General features: G+C 43.6%; 1 protein-coding gene across 3 annotated transcripts in view; it reads left to right on the forward strand.

Moving 5' to 3' along the window:
* The window catches only part of LOC310879387 (matrix metalloproteinase-17-like), a 103896-nt gene that overhangs the window by 56670 nt on the left and 22511 nt on the right, over positions 1–24715 (forward strand). For all 3 annotated transcript variants that reach the window (XR_014571004.1, XR_014571005.1, XM_083794012.1), the window contains exon 4: positions 9608–9894. Coding sequence is in view for 1 of the 3 variants with exons in the window: in XM_083794012.1 (XP_083650138.1) it covers positions 9608–9894 (287 nt within the window). In the remaining 2 variants the exon portion in view is untranslated. The remainder of the gene's footprint in view (positions 1–9607; positions 9895–24715) is intronic.

Consider the following 24715-nt stretch of genomic DNA (forward strand, 5'->3'; position numbering starts at 1 on the left):
GAGAGGTGTGTGTGTGTGTGTGTGTGTGTGTGTGTGTGTGTGTGTGTGTGTGTGTGTGTGTGTGTGTGTGTGTGTGTGTGTGTGTGTGTGTGTGTGTGTGTGTGTGTGTGTGTGTGTGTGTGTGTGTGTGTGTGTGTGTGTGTGTGTGTGTTCTCACACGTGCCTGTGTGCTCACAATGTGTCACAGACTTGTTGTGAGCTTGTAGTTCGGCTATTTTCGGAGCGTGACACCAACACAGCCATGCACAAAATTACTTTTCTTAGGTCGCATTCTCACCTAACACTTTGGTAGACTCGATGCGACTGGGCAGCAGCACGCAGCAGCAGGGAACTTCATCAATGTGTTCCATTCATAAAGTACACAGTGAAATCTATGGTGTGAAAAATAATACTTCGGTCTTCGAGTAATAGTTAGGACGTAAAATTAGGGTAACGTGTGTCGGGGACTAGACGTCTCTCTCTCTCACTCTTGTGTGCGTGCGTGTGTGTGTACGCAGACAACAACACAAAATGAATTTTGTTGAGTTTAATCGACATGAAGAAAGTTCCCACTCCCTCCCCACACAGTGACAGCACGATCACTCACGTTATCCGTCTGTGCGTAAACATGGAGTACTGCATATTTACGCACAGACAGACTGAATATTCTGTACACTACAGTGTTTTATATGCGTTTCCTTAAGCAATTGATTAATGTACTCGTCACATTTCAATGAGGGCTTCAGTCTCCTACTCTCCTTATTTGCCCACGTCTATCCACGGTTAAACAGGACATCTTTGCGCTGCGTAAAATGAATATCCCTTCTCCGTCTTCAACTGTGTTTAGCTTCATTTCCTTTATTTGCTGCGGATTGCATTGCCACCTGGCCTGCACCGAATCGAAATCAAATGCGATTGGAAGTGAAGCGAAACCCCCGTTTTTTGGCGGAGTAGAATGCGGTTCTTTGATGCGCATTTCGAATGAGGCTTCACACCTGCCAACTGAAGCGCACTTTCCGACAATGTGCAGCAGGATTCGTTTTAATCGCAGTAAAGCTTTCTGGTGTGAAGGCGACCGTAGTTATCCACCAATCCCTCCTTTTGTCTAGTTTTTGTTTGTTGACCAAATTGTCTATGTATACCGGTAGTCATAGTTTTGGTCATTCATCATAGCTTAGTGTCTATTTCACACTTAAAAAAGGTAGTCAACAAACATTTTTTGTCATAGTCGACAAAATAGTCGACAACGCACAAGCACAGTCTCCCACAGTGCTGCTAGGTTAAATGGGAGTGAAGCAGCCTTTATCCATCCATCTGTCTGGCTGACTAATGGACCAAAATGACCTTAAATCACATCCAGAATAGGTCACAGGTCTGTTCCCGGGTGGAGGCTATTGTTACTTTTTGATTGTTGTAATCCTGCAGATGACCACGTCTGGTTCCCATGGTAATAATGTAAAAGTACACTTAATGACCTCTGTCCCAGGAGGGAAACCCTTACATGTTTCCATACCTTCACTTTTGGACAAAAATAGCGAAAATAGCAACTTGTAGATCAGCTATTTTTGGGGCGCAACCCAGCACTCTTTATCTACTGTAGATGTGGTGTATGACATGGATTTCTAAACAAATTAGTTCAATGTAAAATGCTGCGTTCAAGTTCAGGAGATTTCGGGGAAAATAGCAATTATCCTGAATGCTGCCTTCCGGTATTTGCATTTCTTTCACTGTAGTAAATGCTGCATTCATGGTCTGGAGAGGGCAGTTGTTTTACAGACGGGTAAAAGGGCAGGCGCTGAAGCCCACTTTGATGTCTGTGTGTACACGTCCCTGCATACCTTCCTGTCATTATATGAATTCTATTCTCTCTCTCTCGCTCGATCGCTCGCTCGCTTGCTCGTGTCCGTTACACAGCTCTTAATTACAGTTCTGTCAGTAGAATCGTCCGGCTCACTTGTTCTCCTTTCTTGTGTGTACACATCATCACTATCCTTGTATTTCATCTGTCAGGTGGCTATTTTCAGCAAGTGTAAAATCAGTTACGACGGCATCAAGGCCCGCCAAAACACATTTTAGTCGACTAAATCAACTGTAGATTTAGTAAGCTAAAATCTTATGATATTCAGTCAACTAAAACTAGACTAAACATTCCAGGTGAATAAAATGTGACTAAAAGTAAATAAACGTTTCAAGAGACTAATGACTAAAACTAAAATAGAAATTTGCTGCCAAAAACAACACTGATCTCAGGGACGCCATTAGGGAATTTCATTACATTTGGCACAAATGTTCACTTGGTTTCACGGATTAACTGACTGGAAAGTAGTGTTTTTTTGTTTGTTTTTTTTGCATTCGTACTGTACTATATTATTTCTAGTTAGTGTTTCCCTATAACACCTGGGCCCAAGAGTTCAAAACATTGAATCCCTCTCTGGATTAGATTTGGATTTTGACTTATGACAAACTTATATATTTTATTCCTATTGACACAATATTTGCTGTGTGTGCACATCCCTTTTTTAAACATATGTTTATTGATTTTTCTTTACGACATAGTATTCTTAAAACAATTTTTCACATATACTTTTACACTCGAATGGTAGCACAAACACTAAAACTAAAACAGGATTATGTCCATGAATACAAGAAACAAAACACATTACATACAATTAAACAAATGATAAATGTCCCCATCACAATTCCTTACCCAACAGCTGACAACTCAAATTAACCACTATGCATCCAAAGCCTCTTCAATGTCACCCCGCTTAATGAAGTCCAAGAACATCTGTTTTACCTTTTAAATGGTGCCCCATTTGCAAGGTACATGCAGCCGTTTTGGCAGAGAAGATTGGCAAAATGTTTGTGGTCCCAAACCACATACTATTATGCTACATTCTGTATTTTTCTTTTCTTTGTGCCGTGGAAAGGACTTGTCTGTATTGTCCCACACCTTGTCGAGAGTCTTCATTCTCAACTCAGAGAAGTCAGCAGTGCAGCACAGATTCATAGAAACCTTATGGTGTCATGGATGTGGGGGAGGATATATACCTTTGATGTGTACAGGTGAATGAAAGATAGAGACTAATCCTGTCCTTGAGCTACAGGCAGTATGGGTTTCAATTAAATGAGGAATGGATAGAGAAACGTATCACACTGCCGAAGGGGGCATTTAGTAGATATAGATAGGGAGCTAAAACAGCACACATTTAAGATGATTCATTATTATTAAGTTACTTTGTTCAAGAATGGAACCTTGATGATAAATTCTAAAATGCAGTGGGTAGGCCAACGTGAGGACACGTTTGTTGTGGTGCATGTAAGTGTGGAAATCCCAAATCTCTCTCTCTCTCTCTCTCTCTCTCTCTCTCTCTGTCTCCCTCTCTTCATCTCACTCTCTCTCCTCTGTCCCTCTATCTATCTACAGTATCTCCCTCTCTCACTGTATCTCTCCTGTTCTCTCTCCATCTTCATTTCCGTCTCTCATGACCCCGTCTCCATTTCCCCACCAACTTTTCAACCGTACATATTTCTTCCTCGTCGTCACCGTCCTCTTCTCCATCAAACCTGAGAATCATCTCTTACCCTCTCTGTCACTTTCTCTCATTTCCACCTTCGCTTCCTGTTACCGCGTCACCTCCCATCAACTTTGGTGCCATTTCCCATTCCGTTAGCTGCAGAGAAACGTGGCATAATTTGTGCTCCTACTTTGTGGTCTCTCTCTCTCCTCTCCCCCCCCCCCCCCCCCCCCCCCCCCACACACACACACACAATATTTGGATAAATGCCTACATAGTACTATGCTGACAAAACACACATTATCCTGCAGTCCCTCTCTCTCTCTCTCTCTCTCTCTCTCTCTCTCTCTCTCTCTCTCTCTATCTCTCTCTCTCTACAACACACAGGTTCAGTGTTTACTTGTGAATTCAGAACCCACAGACAGTCAAACGAGCCAGATAATCAGTCCCTGGGGACAAAACCCACAGACAGTCAAACGAGCCAGATAATCAGTCCCTGGGGACAAACAAGGAGCACTGGAGCAGGCTAGGCAGGTAATCCAAGGCCTGGCGTTGCAGTCGGGGCGTGCTGTACCAAACGGGCGGGTCAGGACAATCGGAAAACACAGAGATTAGTAGAACACACAAGACAAGAGAGAAGCACTGCGGCTGCGTTTATACAGGGGGAGTCGGTGAGGGAATGGAAGGAGACGGCCGGGTCTGATTGGCAAATATGATCTGTGCACAGGTGAGCTGATGAGGGGATGTGGTCAGATCTGGAAGAAAAGGACGCAAAATATAGACTTTAAAAGGCCGGAATTCACGCCAAGCACAATACAACAATCAGTATGTGAGAGTCCACACTGGTGCTGAAAGACACATGCAATACCATATGGATAATCTGACTGGTTATTAATTGTAAGGAGGCGAGATAGGCCACCTGATGTAATGCCAGCCTACCAGCTGGCTGTAATCTCCTAATCTCTCTTAATGACAAAGCTATCACTGATAGATTTAAGGCTCATTCATACTCCAGTTTTAGGTGATAAGGTGACCACAGAAACGGTGGTTAGTAAAAACAGAGACGTGTTCGGGTGAGCCGTGAGTCTCTTATCACCATGGCGTGACGTCATGTTGTAGTTTATGGAGTACGATGAGGCCTTTAGCCTAATGACAAAACTATCGCCGATAACGGGGGTGCGGGCAATTGCATCCCAGATGTTCTTCTGATGGATTTTGATTGGATTGACAGTGTTGAACGTGATCCAAATGATATCTTTTGCCACTATCACTTTGTTATAGTTGTGGTCTGAGTGAACTCTGACAACCACTTTGAGTTAGAATGAGTTTTTAAAATGGCATTATCGTTCTTGATGTGAATGTTAGGATAATGGGATGAAATCTCTCTGTGGCTGCATGGGTCTGTCATTATATTTTGCAGTATAATATATTAGCATTCAAGCTTTGTTTGTAAAACGGCAAGTTGAAAATACCACAAAGGGAGAACCAATGGAATGATGTTTTCACATTATGATATACGTGATACTATTGTCTCCAAGTGAAGGAGCAGAGTGTTCTATCAGATTACCCTTGACCTTCTTCTCCAAATGTAGTTTATCGATCTAAGGCTTTTTGAGTGCCTTCTCCTGTAAGAGCATTATCGATCTGCATGTTATAAGGCAGCTACTTGAGCTCCTTTTTGAAGGTGCATGAATATATGTTGTATATGATGGAGCGGACAATTTCTGCTTTAAAGGAGCATTCAGTGATTTGGGTGATTTGGAAAACCCCCCCGATCCTCCCCAGTAACAAGATGTGCACATGCACATGCTCTACAGTGGGACACACACACACACACACACACACACGAAACACACCAACAGCACGTGCACCAAGGTCCGCCCCCTATCGATCCTGATTGGATGAAGGCTGGGCCCTCTAGCCAGGGAGGAACTCCTTATATGGTCAGCACAATCTATAGTAGAGAGGATTATCAAAAAATTAAATGTGATATTTGAATTAAGTGAAATCACTGAATATACCGTTTAAGTGAGGGGAGAGTTGAAGGATGCTTGATGTCAATGTTGATCCCTCTGGTCTCAGTCTAGAGGCATCATGCAAAACTACATCTTTCATACAGTAGGTTGTACCCAAATGACCAGGGAAGCATGACTATTATACAGTATGGAAAAACCAGAGTTCTTCATAGTTGATTATCCAAAAATAGCACAAGGGACAGTTACATTGCAACCAGGGTATTGGTGAATAGTACCCTCTAATATTTGACAGGCAAATGTGTCAACAGACTCAACACTTTCAAAAATGATCAAAAATGATGATTTTTCAATGCACAGATACAGGCAATTAGGAAAGCGCTTTGGCAAATGAGCTCTTATCAGCATTTTCCTCTCATTTGCTACAACAAACATGTTATGCCCCCTTCTTGATAATAATTGATTTTAGTGTGAGAATAAAGGGGAAAAACACTTATCATCATCTCCCTTTCGGTCCATTTGGACCAATACTATGTCTTGATATTGGCTGGTTTGTGCAATGTGAGAGGAGGCCGGGGTCTCTGCTCAGTTGCCTGCATGGTTTCCCACCCAGCCAGCTTCAGCAGATGAAACTGATTAAATTCCCATCGATTGAGTATACCTGTTTTTCACATGTGCTGCCCCGGTGCGGGTTGCTGGCTTGATCGAGTGGACAAATAGCCTTGGTAGAGGGGGTTATTGTGTGTGTGTGTGTGTGTGTGTGTGTGTGTGTGTGTGTGTGTGTGTGTGTGTGTGTGTGTGTGTGTGTGTGTGTGTGTGTGTGTGTGTGTGTGTGTGTGTGTGTGTGTGTGTGTCTCAAAATCCTCACAGGCAACAAGGTCTTATGTCAGAGACACTAGATCAACATACGTTGGTCAGCACAAAAAAAACAGCTCTAAATACATGAATAAAACAATCTGTCATCGTTATAAATAACCAAATATAACCAAATGTAAATTGACAACTGTCCGCCTGATAGCAGAAGGAATGAAGGATTTACTGTAGCCACTTTGTTCTCCTAAGGAAGCGGAAAATTATAACCCTGGGCTGAGGACGTTACAGTGAATCCACGGGACAGAACATGGTCAGGTTGGCGAATAATTCCTTTCTGGGCCACCTGTTTCTCCCAAAGGAAGCACACGTCTCTTTGTTGGGCTCCAATTATTTTGAAGCACACTTTCGGAACGCCATTTAGGCTATTCAGTGTCCTTGACAGACAATCCATTGAACCAGCAAGTAAATGAGAAAGTTAGAACTTTCAATGATAAAATACATTACATCAAATAAGTCTCCAGATAGAATTATTCTTTATATGAACTACTCACTCTGTGCTGCCTAGAATTCATGAATGCTTTTTTTATCTTCACATACCCCCACAGGGAATGAAGAACTGAAGATATTTGATGAGTTGGAGAAGTTAATAGGGGACCAAGTTTAACAACAGAAAAAATACACCAATAGATCTGAGTATATTATTAATACTCACAAAACTCCCACAGTAACTTAGCTACTTTATGTATTTCGAGGTAGTCCGTTTCAAGGACGAACCAGGAGAGCACATGTGTGAGCGTGTGCGTTCGAACTGGGCTCGTGTTGGTGATGTAGTGAAAATGAGGATACATACAAGTGAAGGTCTGATTGATACCTAGTTTATTGAAATGTTCCTGCTGCTGTGTAGTCAGAGAGGAACGGTGATAGATAGAAAGGTGCTAAGAGGGAGGCAGAGAGAGGATGAAAGAAAGCGAGAGGTCTGTGGGGAGAAGCACTGAATCTGCAGCTGAAAGCTTGTTTTTGTGATCTCCTGCCAGAGTTCAGTTCAGAGCAATGCACAATACATATAGAAGCCAGGTATTGTCCACATGTCTATCAGGGTGAGCGAGCAGCAGGCGCACCCAGCATGAGATAGACAACACGATGACATCACAGCAAATATGCAAACCAGGGCTGGTGACGAATAAACGAAACAGAAAACATATCGCTGATGCCTCATTCATTCATTCATTCATTCATTCATTCATACATGTTGATGCCTTTATACTTATCTTGCTACATATTATAATCATGGTTTGTGTGCGGATGTACTAATGACACAAACAACCAGTCGTAGATGAAGTACTCAGATTATGTATAGAAGCACCACAAGTAATAGCCTGAGTAATAATAACGAAATACCAAACTTGTATCGATGCGACACATTGAGCTTGTTGTATTGAAGTAAGTGGTTAATGCATGGTATTATTATTACTATTACTATTACTATTATTATTATCTCTACTAAAGTAACTCTACAAAGTTAGTAGTAACTGAAGCTGTCAAATTATTGAAGTGAAAGCAAAAAGTAAAAAATGTCATCCATCGCGGTGGCAACAGCTCCACCAGAGTGCTCCAGACTTCCCTCTCCAGAGCAACATTAGTACCTTCCTCCTGGGGGATCCCGAGATGTTCCAAGGCCAGAGAGTCGATGTGATTGCTACAACTGCGCCTCCCCCGTGGGTCTCCTCCCAGTGGGACGTGCCTCCCTATAGGGAGATGCCAGATCCCCGAACCACCTAAGCTGACTCCTTTCCAAGCAAAGAAGCAGCGACTGTACTCCGAGTCTCTCTCACACGACTGAACAACTCACCCTATCTCTAAGGGAGATGCCAGCCCCCCTGGCTTCGACAAAAAGTAATTTCGTCCCCTTCTATTCGCGACCTTATTCCTTCGGTCATGACCCACACTTCATGACCATAGGTGAGAGTAGGAACGAAGATTGCTTCGTAGACAGAGCTATGCCTTCTGGTTCAGTTCTCTTTTTGTCACAATAGTGTGGTACAGCGACTGCTGCTGCTCCAATTCTCCGGCTGATTTCCTTCTCCGTCCTCCTCTCACTCATGAACAAGACCCCGAGATACTTAAACTCCTTCACCTGGGGTAATTCCAAACTTTCCTGCACAATCTGCACAATCCATCAGTTTCCTGCTGAGAACCATGGCCTCAGATTTGGATATTACATTATTATATTATTTTTTTATTTGGCTAGATTTGGATAATACAATATTTGCCTCTGAGATATTGGAATAGAAGTACTTATGAAGTATTAACCGATTGACATACTTAAGTAAAGCAAGTACAGTACTTTGGTAATTGTAATTTGTTACTTTCCACCACTGCAAACATTTTTAGGGTGAATAATTGATAACATGAAAAATTCTGTGTGTAATAAGGGTCGTTAGTCTAGACTAAGACAGACTTTGGCTCCCACAATTTCCAAATGCATCTGGTCATCTGGTCAGGGTAATTTATCCACTCCCATTTCGCCTGTACAGACAAATAGATGCTTAGCAGAAATTAGCAAAATTCTCATCTTTTACCCGGATGGAATCATGAGGTAATGGAATGAATTAGAGACTCTTATTATCTTGCACTCCCCTATAATCTTTCTCATGTCATCTCCTCTGCATGCTTCCTCAGAGGGCAGACAGAAATATAGAGAAATGACTTAAATATGCAAAGCCTATTGATGCCAGGTTGAACGTGCGCAGACAGTAACCTGGAAATAATGATTGATTTCATCCAGATGTCTTTACAAAGGTGAAAACTGCTATTAGCTCAAACAATAACGATCAGACAATTATGTAATCATTTGTCTCTTTCGGTTGGAAACCTCATATGTCCAAAACGGTTTATTTTCAGGATTAAAATAAAAAGAATAGCGCCTGGGCCATGGCTCAATGGTCCTTGGCTGGTAATCCAGTCTGGCAGTGTGCCGCGGGTTCGACTTCCGATCCCGACAGCCTTTACTGCATGTCTTCTCCCCATCTCTCTCCCCATTTCCTGTCAGCCTACTGTCTGTCCCTCCATAAAATTTTTTAATAAAGGCGAAAGAATAAAAATAGCTAAAGTAGCATTTCGACAAACTAGAAACGCGAGCTGCCACTTTTGATCCTTTCGTGTGACGGGCCTATACTCTCCCTCTCATCCCACAGGGTGAGGACCTTCCCCAAGGAGTCACCTCTCATATACTATCTATACTCTCCCTCTCATCCCACAGGGTGAGGACCTTCCCTAAGGAGTCACCTCTCATATACTATCTATACTCTCCCTCTCATCCCACAGGGTGAGGACCTTCCCCAAGGAGTCACCTCTGCTGGGGAGAGACACGGTGCGTGCTCTCATGTACTACGCTCTGAAGGTCTGGAGCGACATCGCGCCGCTCAACTTCCACGAGGTGGCGGGCAACGACGCCGACATCCAGATAGACTTCACCAAGGCGGACCACAACGACGGGTACCCCTTCGACGGCCCGGGGGGCACCGTGGCACACGCCTTCTTCCCCGGGGAGCGCTTCACCGCCGGGGACACCCACTTTGACGACGACGAGGCCTGGACCTTCAGGGCACCAGGTGAGGCACGTTGGTCGCCGAGAGCATATAGTGTGTGGCTGTGGCTCGTGCAGTATCTACCTGCGTATGCATCCGTCCATACAGTACGGTGTGTGCGTGTTTGTGTGCGTGCGGCTGTGCTGTGATGATGAGATGATATATATATCAAACCCAAACGTCTAGTTGTCTGTTTTAAGTAGATTTCAGGAAAACGAACAAGATGGTTATAGATATGATCTTATTAATCACAAATCCTCTCCTCTCCCATCTCCATATCTTGTTGCCCCATCAATTTCCTCTCCTATCTTGCGCTTTCCTCACCTCACTTGATCCCTCCCATCATCCCACATATCCCTCTCCTCTCCCTTTAATCTGGTCGGGTGGACTTGGAAAACATGACTCATGCTGCCTCACTCCATCATCCGCTCCCCCTCTGCCTGTACCCCTGTCTCTGAAAGATGAGAGCAGAGACTGAGGGAAGGGTGATGAGGGAGAAAAGGATAATGTGACGCTCATGGGGAACATTTTGGCCAAAACATTCTAGACTCCCAAGGTAGGCTGTGAGCGCGAGGCAGGGCATGGCATGACTAGAATCATTATAGACGAGGAAGGAGAGCCAGTTTTTTGTTTGCCTTCACAGTTGTCCCAGTCTGTTAACTAGAACAGCTCAACTCTTCTCAAAAACCAAGCTATGCATGTGTCTAGCCTTTGTTCGTGCTCCATATTCACTGTTTAATGTTTGATTTATTCAAACTATGTATATACAGCAGTAGCATACAACTGAAATAATGTAGGCGGATAATATATTGGTTACAAGCGATGCTTGTTATAAAGCGAAGAATTGTTCAGTCCATTCCTTCCCATTTCATCAAGAAATTGATGAGGCAGAATTTTAATCTGCCGATGTTGGAAGCTTGATTTTAGAGAAAGAACAAAAACAACATTTAAATATCACAGCAGCCAACACATTCAGAGACATACAGATGGTGTATTTTGATGATAATTTGGTGATCATTTTGAACACATTTTGAAGAAGTTAAATCTCAAGTCCATATTGATGAGGTGCTATCAATCAAGGAGAAGGTTGGTGTTGGAGGAGTGGAGGCTTTGAGTGGCAGGTTTTGGGGCGATGAGTTCTTTAAGTTGGGGGGGGGGGGCATTTACAGGGATTGAAGATCAACGGTTTCGCTTCTGGGGGCTCCTGACACATAATATTTTGAGATAGGGTATGTACGTCCGCAGCCAAATCCATATAATTTTGGGGGGTCCTTGACGTAAAAAGGTTTTGAGCACCCCTGATATACTGTAGCAACATATGTTTTTCAGAAAACTGTGAGGTTCGGAAATGTGCTACCTGCTGTTGGCCTACTACACTTTTGATGCGTGTGTAATAATAAAGCTCAAAGGAGCATTTTCCCCGCCCGGGAGTGCTCGAGACACCGCAGGGACGCACGCACATGCACTGGACAACCCCAACTTTCTGAGTAGGGTCGGTAAGTGCAGGCACTCAGCACACCCGGGATGCAGCGCACTAGATTTTCCAACGACAACACGCTGTGAGTGACACTGAATAAACAAATGACAAGAGTGCACACCAGTGCGCTCAGTGCGAATTCCCAAACGCACGTGTCGTGTAATTTACTAACCATACACTAACTATAACTTAGACAACAATAGACAAAAAAGGCTGAATGAGTTTCTCTATACTAAACGGCATACTGCAGGAAAAAGTAACCAGGCAATGGCATCAGACGCTCAGATGAAGGAGCACGCAGAGAGATGAGCTGAAGTGTAGAGTTTGTATTTATTGCAGCAACCGAGACAGAGACAGAGAGCTTCCCGCGGCCCAGCTGTGGCCGCGGAGCACATAGCACAGACTGACCGTGATCCTCAGCCTGCACCAACCAGTCCCCTTAACATTGCAAAAACAGACATTATATGCGTCTAACATCAAACAGAGGTGTTTTACACTTTTACATATCAACAGTGGGGGAATGCATAAAGAGTGACGTCTGAGATGTAATCAAGTGACCTGTTGTTGAGACAATAGTATGCAAACAAACAAAAGGCATGTAAAACAGGCCAACGACACCTTGACTTTAGATATCAAAGACAGGCCTCTGAGACTGACTGCCTTGAGAAACATGAGATATGCAAAGAACGATGGTTCCCAGAGTACTATTGCTTTCAGCTAGACAGACAGACTACTACAGCTTACTTAGCACAGAAATGTAGTTTGATCCAAATTATAGAATGATTATAGTATACAAATGATTGAGTCCATATACGACACACCCTTAGAAAACATTTGTAGAATCGGCCTCAGGACCGTCTTGATGGGTTCTACTGTACCACCTATTAAAACCAATTATACAGGTCGTTTCGAGGAAGCAATCTGATTGGTTGAAGCAGCCTTCTAGCCGTGGTTCAAACGAGCACCACTCCACAGTCCACACCTAATCAAAACAAAGAATTCAGCTGCTCTGTTTTCCCAGAGTGCAGCAAACTAGGCTAGCTAGTTTCTTGGGACATTGGTGGACGTAGTGACTACGTCTGTCATTAAAAAAATATGTTTTTTCAGCGATTTTCTTAGTTTTAAGGGTGATTATTGCCACTTCAGTGATGCTTGCGGAACTCGACTACGTCTCGTTCCTGACCGTATCACTGTCGTGGCAATAATCACTTTTAAACCACACCCTCTCGTGTAATATTGCTTAATTAACCCATTTAGGCCTGACGTCGAAATTGAATGTCTTTTTTTCTGAAAAACCTCATGTTTCTATATCAGTACTGGTTCTCAATATTTCATGTGAAGGACCCCAAACATTATATGTAATATGCCGCCGACCCCCATCTGAGAATATGTTGTAGGGACCCACCAGAAGCAAAGATTTGAGTTAAATACTGAAACTCTGAAAGAATATTCAAAGATTTGAGCTTGTAGATCTGCTATTTTTCAATAGCTAAAGTATATAACATAATGCTTAAAACACCAAAAGGGGGTTCCCGCCCAAAAACACCTATAACATCTTTATAGTTTTACTACTGTACAACCATAACCATGATAACAACATGTCTGCAAGGATGAACACATTTTGTGTGCACAGTGGCTGTGTCGGAGCCCCAACATTGGATATTGATAAGCTCTGATGTGGAAAGACACATGAAAACAGAAACAGAAGGTCATCATGGGTTCATGAAACTCTTCAAAGACGGTCGGGAGGTCCTTCAACATATTTCATAGTCCAGTGGCTTTGAACATATTTTCCATTAGCAATTTCTCTCTCTCTCTCTCTCTCTCTCTCTCTCTCACTCACGCAAACACAAACGCACACAAACACACTCAACACTCACACACTCACACGATGCACACCGGTGGATGCCCTTTAAATGTTATCTTATTCTTATCATTCATATTCTAATTGAATTTAAAACTGCTACATTGAACGTGAGTGATGTGTTGATGATGACATTTGGTTGCAAGCAGAGTCTATGCATGTTTTGAACCTACAGTACGTAGATGCACATCTTAATGGGAATAATGCAGCCTGTGACGAGATTCTGACCTACAGTGCAGTCACTTTATGCTGCAAATGCTTACAGTATGCTTCAAAATTGAGTAAAAGTAAAACAAAATATTGGTAGCAAAATATATATCCTTACAAAAGTAAAAGTACTCATTATGCAGAATGTCCCATTTTACAAGTTTCTAGCGTTGCATTGTGGGTGTTGCATTGTTCAGCGCTTCCGTTTTGGGCTTCCATTCGTTCCTTCGCACTTTTTCATTTTTTTCATTTACGCAACATCTATAGAATCCGACCAGTCCTTTCGACCCCTAACCTTCATCCTTTCATCCCGTTTGGACTAATGTAACGCCCTCTATTCATCACTCAGCAAAGGATCCATACACCGCCTACAGTTAGTACAGAACGCAGCCGCAAGACTCATCACTGGAACAAGAAAATCTGAACATATCACCCCGGTACTGGCCTCACTACACTGGCTCCCTGTACATTTTAGAATTGATTTTAAGATTGTAATACTGCTCGGAATGGCCTGGCACCGCAATACCTAGCGGATCTTCTTAAACCCCACCAGCCTGTTCGCCAATAATGTATTAATGTTTTGTAATAATAATCCAAATCTACAAAGTAACAGTAAAGTAAACAGTTTTCAAATAATTGTATGGAGTATATTAAAGTAAAGGTACTGAAAATTGGAAATACTAGTACAGTACTTGAGTACATGTACTTAGCTACTTTACACCACTGTATATATGCACGTTTTGTCAATAAAAGAACATCATCATTATCATGGAAATGTGCCAACACTTTGCCTGACCACTCCTCACTTCCCTACGAGCTCGCCCGTGGGTGCACAGAAGGACACAACTGCATTTGCTTCACAACATGGTCACGCAGCATGACAATGACAAGTGCGACAGGTGTAAAATAGCAATGTTTTGTTCTTCAAGATTAATGTGGCATCCAATGCCCACAGCTGCTTGAAAGATTTATTTGAACACGTGGATTTGTGGAAATGTGCAGAAATAACCACATAGTGATTGAACAGAGTTGAGCAAACAGAGAATAATTGTATCTAGATTTGTAATTTAGACTAAAGTGAAGTGGTTTAAAGTGGCTTTAATTTTTGTATTGGTTTACTAATGACTTTGTATGTTGTCCAATTTGCTGTTCCAAAGGTTCTATACCTGACACTATGCTAATCAAATTAATACAACAATGTTGTCAAAGCTTGATACAATTAAGTATTCCATAACATTTCAGCACTTGCACAGCAGACCCAGGATCAAATAAAGAAAAAATACCTAAAAGTTGTACAGTACAGTACAGTACTTAGTAACTAGTAAATGTCCTAGTTACTTTCCACCACTGAATGAGACCGTCGGCTGCTTCTACGGCAGCCTAACGTAACTGAGACCCTCTTCTACGGCAGCCTAACGTAACTGAGACCCTCTTCTACGGCAGCCTAACGTAACTGAGACCCTCTTCTACGGCAGCCTAACGTAACTGAGACCCTCTTCTACGGCAGCCTAACGTAACTGAGACCCTCTTCTACAGCAGCCTAACGTAACTGAGACCCTCTTCTACGGCAGCCTAACGTAACTGAGACCCTCTTCTACGGCAGCCTAACGTAACTGAGACCCTCTTCTACAGCAGCCTAACGTAACTGAGACCCTCTTCTACGGCAGCCTAACGTAACTGCTGCACCGGCTTAGGAAGTCTCACCTTGCACATCATCATTCATGCGCGCTTTCACTTATCTAATCAACCCCATCCCTGTCCTACAGCACACGCATCTAATATGTCTCTTATGTTATTGAATAGTTTGGCTTTGATATGTTTAGCCCCCATCCTGTGCTTATTGCTGTGTTTTCCTGTCCTCTCTCTGTTAAGTGACAGATGCGAGGCACTGAGGCACAGGGAAGTAACTTAATTAAACAATGCTTCATTTTCTCTGAAGTCGCAGTCTGTCACGTCCACCTTGCTGCAAGGCCCAGTTGATGAATCATGTGTCCCATGGCATCGCCGCCTAGTCCGTAATTCAGACGACGTCTAAGCTGATGTTCTACTTCTTATCAACACCTCTTATCTTATATAATATCGCGTATAAGGCGGGAAGCTTGAAGTCCTCCTTGGTTTAGCATTCTTCCTCGTAAGATATCATATATCAGCACGAGTTGTTGTTCACATCAACAACTTTTTTCCTGCATCCAGATAACCTAAGATTTAAAGGTTAGGTCAGCTTTAAAGTTGAAAAGTGAATGTTTTGACTGCAGCAGATTGCAACAGTATAATCTTCTCAAGAGGGATGGATGTTATCAGATGACTGCAAAGCTAAATAATTGCTTTTGCTTTAATATGCAAAGTGTTTAACAGTGGAAATACTAATCCTTTTTGCTGTATTTTTCATCTACAGTCCACCTGACCCAAATGGATCATATTTAACTGAAACCTCCTTAAACTCTACAGATTTATGTCATTGCCAGTGATTTTAACATGTTGGTGATGATGGTGCTTTTTAATGTTTTATTAATATCAGGTAGTTCTTTAAAAATGGCCCAGGACATATACTCTGGAGTCTTGTTTTTGGTTTGAATATTGATTATTTATTTTATGGATCACAACTGATTTGATTTGTCATTTAATCCAGTCCCTTGCCCTGCCTGCTATCCAGAGCCGAAGAGTTTGATCAATCCTCAAGGGGGCCCGGAAAAAAAGTTGTTGTTTTCGCTGGTACTTTTAAAGCAGCTTCTATAGGCCAAAACTTTCAGGACTATATTATAATTATTATTATTATGAGAGGGGGAGAGAGGGAGAGAGGGAGGGAGGGAGAGAGGGAGAGAGGGAGGGAGGGAGGGAGATATATATATACGGACTTACGGAGGGAGGGGGAGAGAGAGAGAGAGGGAAAGTGAGAGGGGTTGCTGGGATCGGTGTGGAGTGATTGATCGATTGATTGCGCGGTGGCGGCAGGCAGCCGGTCACTCAGGGGAGAGAGATACGCTGAATCACTTTTTTCTGTGAGAAATGTCACGATTACACTGTAGTGTAGTTGGAAACAATTGCTCTCAGCGAGGCTGCTCTCACGGTCCAACACGTGGGGCACAGCGGTTTCAAAGACGAGTCTCTTTGGTGAATTCTTGATCAGTGTTATTATGTCACGACTCAAGAACAACTACCATGAAATTCTGACACGCTTTGATGTTGTGGACATCTGGCTAGGTGAAAACAAAAGAAACCCGATTAGCATTTGAGTACTTGGGTGGCCGCACCCAACACTTTTAACACCTCTTGGACGGCCGGCGGAGTAGTTTCTCAAGACAGACTGTTGCCTCGCAACAGTTGAGGAACAACAGGGGAGGCGCTGTTTTCCCGAATATTTGACGATGGGATTCTCAGATTGCCGGCGGAGAGGTCCAAAATGTTTGGAATTCCCAGAAAATCTGTAATGTAAATGTAAAATGTCCACGAAAATCTTCATGGGGGCCTAAAGGGGCCCTGAGAGTCTTCATGGGGGCTGTGCCCCCGTGGCCCCCACAGACTCTACGTGGTTGCTGCATAGCATTAGCTCCCACATACTTGATCACCTTTTTGCTGCAAGTTTCCTTTCCATTTTAACTGCTTTATGCACAAGTGATGTTGACTACTTGGTGCAGTCTTTTAATGAACTCTGCCTCTCAGCCATGGATAAAGGGACCCCAATTAAAACTAAATTGGCTCCTTTGATCAAGTCATCCCCTTAGATAAATTACAATATTCGCTCTCTATAGCGAGACTGCAGGACAGGTGAATGCCTGTGGAAATCATGTCTGCTATCTTTTATTTAAAACAACTTCTAATAATGTGCTAAACTATAGCACATTATCAAAAGTTGGCTAAAGGATGTTAGTGCTACTTACTTCTTTAATCTTGTGCCTAAAAGTCAGCACAGTAGTTTTATTTGACACCTTTTGTAACTAGAGGTTCGAGCCACTATGCAGCCCTACACCACTTATCCGACCAATATGTCTATGCCTGCCGGCACTCCCATTAGACAATTTTAATATAGGATAGGATATTGTTACTCCTGCAGCTGTTTCTCACCTGATGAACGTACCCCTCCCCCTCCAAACAAACAAACTAAAACTAAAATAAATTACATTCACAAATAACATTGTATGAAAAGTTGTGCTATACTGGCAGTCAGAGCAGTGACGGTTGTTTTCATTTTGAGAAACATTGCAAAGCTCAGGCCCATTGTGTCGAGTGGCGATGAGAAATGTTGTAGCGTTATGTGATACGCGAGTTTCACCTGTTTTGATTAAGACAAAGGGAGGGCAGGGATATCTTCTTTGCCACTGTGAGGCACTCGAACGAACGCTACATGTATACAGAACTGTACGTGCCTCTATGATGGCATTAAAAACATATAAACAAAGCAATACACGCTGAGCAAATCACAACCACAAATTACACATATTGCACATGCTCCAGTACATATAATGCAAGAAATTATTATGTTGTTGTTATGTTGTTATGTTAGTGATGATGTACTATGTTTGCGCAAGCCCTACAGCCTCAAGCACTGCAATTACATTTTTAATTGGTACAGTAGGTACAACTTTTTCCTTAATGGTTAGGTTTACATTGGAGTACTCGTAACATCTCAGCGCTTTCAAGTAGAAACCTTGTGTCTCCGCAGTTTGTAGATTAATGCCCTGTTCTATCATAGTGTAGTTGTCACACAAAAGCTGCGAAAATAGCCGATCTGCAAGCTCACAGCGTATTTGCGTTGTGAAATAAAAAGTGGTTACGTGTTTATGTGGGGTTTTTTTATGGATATTGAACCGATGAAAAGTATTAACAAGAACCGGAAACTAAATAATAACTACATTGGATCCATTGGGGGACACACAGGTTATTTTTCTAAGGTTTCCACCCGGCAGCGATTGTCTGCGGGACGGTAAGAGAAGGAGAACAATGTTCTCTGGGCTTGTCTGAGAACAGACCACTCATCCATTCACTATACTATGGCGTTCTTTCCTCCTCTGTCTGTACCAGACGAGCAGTCTTGGATTTGTATTCTGCCGTATCATGTTGACATTCTTTGCCCAGTTATGCTGTTAAATATGGCCTGGTGGTAGAATTAAAATATGATCCTCTGATGCACACCATGCACCCCTAGAGTCTGCATAAAAGAGGCAGCTAGCCGTTGTGCATTAGTCTGAGTATAGCAGCCATTTGAACATTTTAATAATGACTAGAAAATACTGTTCCTGAAGAAACGGTGAGGGCTCGAGTAGTTTGTGGCGCGGTCCGTTTGGAGCCATGCCGTCATTTCTAACAGCAACCTTGAACTTGTCACCTCCGTTGTCAGGCCCCACCCTGACTGGCACCCCAGCAAAAAAAAAAAAAAAAAAGGTACCATTCAAACCGCTACAAGTTCTCTACTCGATGATGAGGTATTGACCCACATGGTGTCACAGCCCCGCTCCTTCTGTCTTCCTATTGATTGACCCACATTTCGTCACAGTCCAGAGGGTAAACGGCCCCGGGATAATTAGCAATAGTGGACTCGCTACTCGAACCCACAACTAGAAAGAAGAAACAGTGTGGTTGCAGTGTGATTGTTCTTCACTGGCTCCCGATGGAATTATTATTGGGGTGACTTACAGCTCTGTATTGATCACCTGCCTACATTAGAGCTCTACTGTACAGTATGTCTCCAGCAGGTCTCGTTCAGGTCCTCTGATCAGGACCCACTATAACTAAACTAAACTAAACATGTGTGCTTTGGAGGTTGTTGCGTATGCACTTTGGATCTCTCTCACTTTGTACTTAAGGACACCTTTAAAAAGCAGCTCAGCAAACATTTTAGACTTGCCTTTGTGTAGTAGGCCTATTTAATTGGGGGGGGGGGGGGGGGGTTTCAAGCAATTACTCAGTGTTACATACTTAAAACACATTGAATGCCGACTGATTCTCAATAATGGAAGTTAAGGGTGCTAAGGTTTTTTGTTCATTCATGACTACTTTTTCAAGGCCCACAGCAAACGTTGTAATCACACCACAAGAAAACACCAAACCAAAGCTTATGTTGCTGCCTTTCTTCCATCCTTGAAAGAATCGGATCGATCCTTTCAAGGATGGAAGAAAGGCAGCAGCAGCAATGATCAGTTGCAACCCCTCTGTAATCCGGCCGTATATAAACCGTTTAGAACGCGATTTTTTTTTTTTAGAACCGGCCTTATCACTGCAATTATGATGAATAATAAAGTGTTACAATCACTATAGTCTGGTTGCACTCCACACTAACACTGATTATCTGTGTCAAGACAATCTAAGTCCCAGTGCTTTCGATCGTGGCCACCGGCTGGCATCAGCCCCGACCCGGCCACCCGCTGGCATCAGCCCCGACCCGGCCACCCGCTGGCATCAGCCCCGACCATGCCACTGCTGGTCACGGTCCCTCAGAGATACAATCCGTGAAATTGTGATCTCGTTTGTTGGTTATCTTGTTTGTTCGTAGTATGAAGAAGGAAAGGAGCCATAGATCTGTCCGACGTCGGTCCATGAGTGTTGCAGTGTCAAGGCTGTTAAGATTGTATGTACAACACAGCATATGGGCGCCGCCATTGTCCCTCTATGCTCTAAACACAAACCAACAGGAGGGGAGGGGGAGGGGGGGGGGGAGCTGAAGGTTTCGAGTTGTTCACGTGATCCTGGGTGTTGCAGTGTGATTCAGGCTGACTGGAGTATGTTACGATCCTATACAGGGCATGGACGCCGCCATCCTGTTTCAGGAGGGGAGGGGAGACCCGGGAGAGGCAAGCAGTGTGATTCAAGGGTGAATGGAGTATTACGATGCTGGCCACACAAGTGACCGAAAAAAGAAAAGAAAAAAAAAAACGCAAATCACGTAAAACTACGGGGTCTGCATCGGAGCGGATTGATGGATGGATTCAAACTGTGTGTTAACATTATCATAATTGTATCCCACCCCAACTCCTCCCAGTGCAGCCAGCATGTTATATTTATTAAATTCTTTGTTGTATTTTATACACTGTATGTTTATATGCTATAATTACTGTGTAAAGCACTTTGTGACATATCTGCTCTCGACTGGTGCTTTATAAATAAAGTGACATGCTCACTTACCTCAAACTGAGGTCACCCAATGCCATCGTTAAATGTGCACAATTAGTGCTGAGTTAGCAAAATGCTAAATGCCCCATTTATTTGGGCAGCTATTCTCCTGCTGGTTGATTGATAGTTCAGGTATCCATGGAACTTTTCTGGGGTCATTTAAACGAGGCCTGGAATTGCTTTTTTGTTGTTTTGACAGGCAACAGATTGCCTTTATTAATTATCTCTCTAACCGATGCCCTGCAAAGACTGCAGACTGAATACCGTGGCTTCAACAAAAAGCCTCATTAAGCAGTAGTTTTTATTTTCCTTCTTTTTTGCATGACTTCCAAGTCATTGCTGTGTGTGCGTGCGTGTGCGTGCGTGCGCACACGTGTCTGTGTGTGTGCACGTGTCTGTGTGTGTAGGTGAGGTGGAGTGATGAATGAGAGCGTAACAGATGTGTTTCTACATGGTTGGTGAACATGTAAGCTGCAGTAAGGGGGTGGTCACACCCACACAGGCACACACATCACTACAGATGCAGCTGCTTCAAGACGCCTCGGCAAAGCTGTGCCGGCAAAACAGTGCGGCGTGCCTGCCGTTGCTGTGCTACTGGATAAGTGTTTGAGAAATGAGTTTCCCTTGAGTTATGTAGTTCATCATAATTATACCGGGGATATAAACCTTTCGTCTTCATTTGCCATAGTCCCACCGTTCCTGCCACATCTCCTGGCAACAGGAAGAGGTGCTGTGACCCCCACGCCTTGGAGCGGGCCGTACCAAACAACGGTTTCACTGGCTACACATTTCTTGGTTTCTGTAGTTTGTATTGTACCCTTTGGACAAGTGGGAAATCATCTTTGTTCCTTATGATATACAGTACTCTTGATAGTGAAAATGTATGCACTGCACAAACGCCTTGAAATAATGTCTGAAAGCATAACCATCCTGGGCAGAGGTAATACGCATAACTATATATAACTATATGAAGTTATCCAACCATGGCTCTGGCTCATACACTATACCCCCAGGCATAGTTTAGATAAGAAATGTAGAGTCTAATGTCACAGTATACATTTTATGCTGAAAGGTGCCGTATTATCCCTGGAGAAGATACGGCGGTTGACCAATCAGTGTAAACTTTAAGCCTTCTCGGTTTAGTCTACCACTCCCTCAGACTGGGAAAGTACAGTAAAGGCTGGATATGTGATGATGATAATACTGTCCAAGTGTCCATGTGCTGTTGCATGTCCCCACGTTAAAGGGTAGAATTTCAATCATCTAGAACATTTCAGCAAAACACATTTTCAAACTAATCCAAGGGCCAAATCATGCAAGCAAGTAATAATTATAATTTCTTTCCTCTTATTTCAACCTATTAGTTGCCAATTTACGTAATAGATTGTGTGTAATTATTGTGACAAATGTGATAAGGTGCTAAATACATAAGCCTAATATAGGACTGTGGTTCCGTGAAATAAAGAGCATTGAGAATTATGTGAGTCGTCATGAAAGGCTGGCCACTAGCTGTGCTTGTGTTTTCTCTCTACAGTGCTGCATCGTCATTAAACTTTAAACACGCTTCTGTGGGTTACATATTGTACATACCATACAGTAGTTCTTAACGCATTGGAATTCGGGAGAGCATGGCCTTGCGGTCCGGGCACCTACAGTAGGCTCCAGTGTAGCTTGACAGCGTGTTACATCTGCTTGTACATCTGCTATTTTGGGACAAAAGTGAGGGGTGTCTTATCATCATACATCACATTCGGTGCTCAACAAATCAAATCATCACAAATGGCATTCCGGCCAATCACAATTTGAGTCTTCACTTTTCTGTCCTTGCTTTTAACTTTTGGCTTCGATGTTCACCAAAAGCTGGACATAAGAGGGGCTCAAAAATCGAGACGTTGAATAATTTTGAATTGGGACAAAGTTTGAGAACTACTGATTCAGAAGGCATTTGTAGAATGGTCCTCGGTTCTTAATGGGTTAATCAATCTGTGTCCCAGTTGCAGTACATCTAGATTCTTCACCTTCACGGTACTGACTGCACATTAAACAACCTCAAACATATAGTAGGGGACTATGCATTTCACCAAGCTCTTCATCATCCTACATGACGTCTGACGCTGCTGATAGACCTGCTGTAATATTGTATCCGCAGGAGCGCCATCCATCAATGTGTTTACTTGTGAATTCATTAAGTGCCCTGTACTAACCCTGGCAAGTCAAGTAAGCCGTAGTGTATGTACGTATTTTGTATTGTATAATAAAGTCATCTCTAAAGGGGCATTTCACCTCAAATAAAAAGCCTTTTCCTGATCTATACTGTAGCCTACAGCTGTTGGCAGGCTTTTGGCATATTGATATTATCGTTTCTGCAAAGAGACTTTGCGGTTGTGTTTTTAAAATGTAGTTTTTTCTCACGTTGTGTTACACAAACCAAATGGCATTGAGAGCTTCATTGCCCACTGAAACTATCTGAATCTACAGCACCAAGGCCATTTTGTAATTCATCAAAATTCCACTAGTCAGAGCCACAGGGTCACCCCACACAGTAAAATCATGAGTGTTAATTATTTTGTTTTACATTTATTTTAGTGTAAACATGGACCTGCAAGGTTCTCTCAGTCTGTGAATCTTACTGTGCATCTCATCAAAGTTTTTTTTAATGATTTTCAATAAAGCATACAAAATTGACTTACACAAAAGAAAAAGACAAAAAACAAAACACAACTAGCAGTCCAAAAAAAAGAAAACCCCTCCACACTCTGTTGTTGACACTCGTGGTTATATCATATACAATGTACCAATACAAAATGTACTGTGCATCTTAACATCATACAATCTTTCATGAAATATTTTCTGACAGAACGCCTTCCTGTGAATCTCACTCTCTTCGGTAGCATGTCATTGTTCCGACCTCCCGTTAGTCCGACTGATTAACACTATCCCCTAACCTTAACCTCCGTCTTAACCGGCCGCGTATTTCGAGTTACTGGGTTCGATTCCCGCTAGGGACGTGTTCTCTCCTCCGCGTCATCAGTGCCCATACCTGAGGCGGGGTTGGCAAAATTGCCTTTCTGTGTGAAGTTTGCATGTTCTCCCCGTGTCCCCTAGGGTAGGTACCCTCACAAAAACATGCAGTAATCCTGGTCTCTAAACTACCTCCCCCTGGCCAGCCGGGGTGCCTGATGGAGGGGAAAGGAACTGGTTGGAATAACGTGTTCCTTCCACGCGCTACGTCCGGCCGGGGAAACTCCCCCCCCTGTCAGGTGAAAAGAAGCAGCTTGGACTCCTCTTGCATAGAAGGAAGCATGAGGTCAGTCTGCTGCCCCCCCAGGTTGGCAGAGGAAGTGATTACATTAGATAATTGACACTGGGTGAAAAAGGATTACAGTTTTCATCATTCATAAAGTTTCATCATTCATAAAGACTGCTGTAAATTAAACTAGAGGGCCGTTAACAGTGTTGGGCAAGTTACTTTGAAAGCGTTGCTTGTAAAGCTACAAGTAGCTCACCATGGCAGTAGCTTGATCAAGCTACATAGCTACCCCTGGAGAGATGTAGCTTGTAAAGCTACAGCTACATGGAAAAAGTAGCTCAAAGTAGCTCAGCTACTTTTTATTTTTCAGCGTTAAATTGAGAATGTACATGCGGGAGACCCCTCCTCCCCTCTGGGAGACCCCCCCACCCTGCTCCCCTCGGGGAGACCCCTCCTCCCCCCTGCTCCCCTCTGGGATTCCCCTCCCACCCTGCTCCCCTCTGGGAGACCCCTCCTCACCCTGCTCCCCTCTGGGAGACCCCCCCACCCAGCTCCCCTCTGGGAGACCCCTCCTCCCCCTGCTCCCCTCTGGGAGACCCCCCCACCCTGCTCCCCTCTGGGAGACCCCCCCACCCTGCTCCCCTCTGGGAGACCCCTCCTCCCCCTGCTCCCCTCTGGGAGACCCCCCCACCCTGCTCCCCTCTGGGAGACCCCCCCACCCTGCTCCCCTCTGGGAGACCCCCCCACCCTGCTCCCCTCTGGGAGACCCCTCCTCACCCTGCTCCCCTCTGGGAGACCCCTCCTCACCCTGCTCCCCTCTGGGAGACCCCTCCTCACCCTACTCCCCTCTGGGAGACCCCCCCACCCTGCTCCCCTCTGGGAGACCCCCCCACCCTGCTCCCCTCTGGGAGACCCCTCCTCACCCTGCTCCCCTCTGGGAGAC

The sequence above is a fragment of the Protomyctophum parallelum genome, assembly GCF_964188405.1.
Source record: "Protomyctophum parallelum genome assembly, chromosome: 21".
NCBI classification, from domain to species: Eukaryota; Metazoa; Chordata; class Actinopteri; order Myctophiformes; family Myctophidae; genus Protomyctophum; species Protomyctophum parallelum.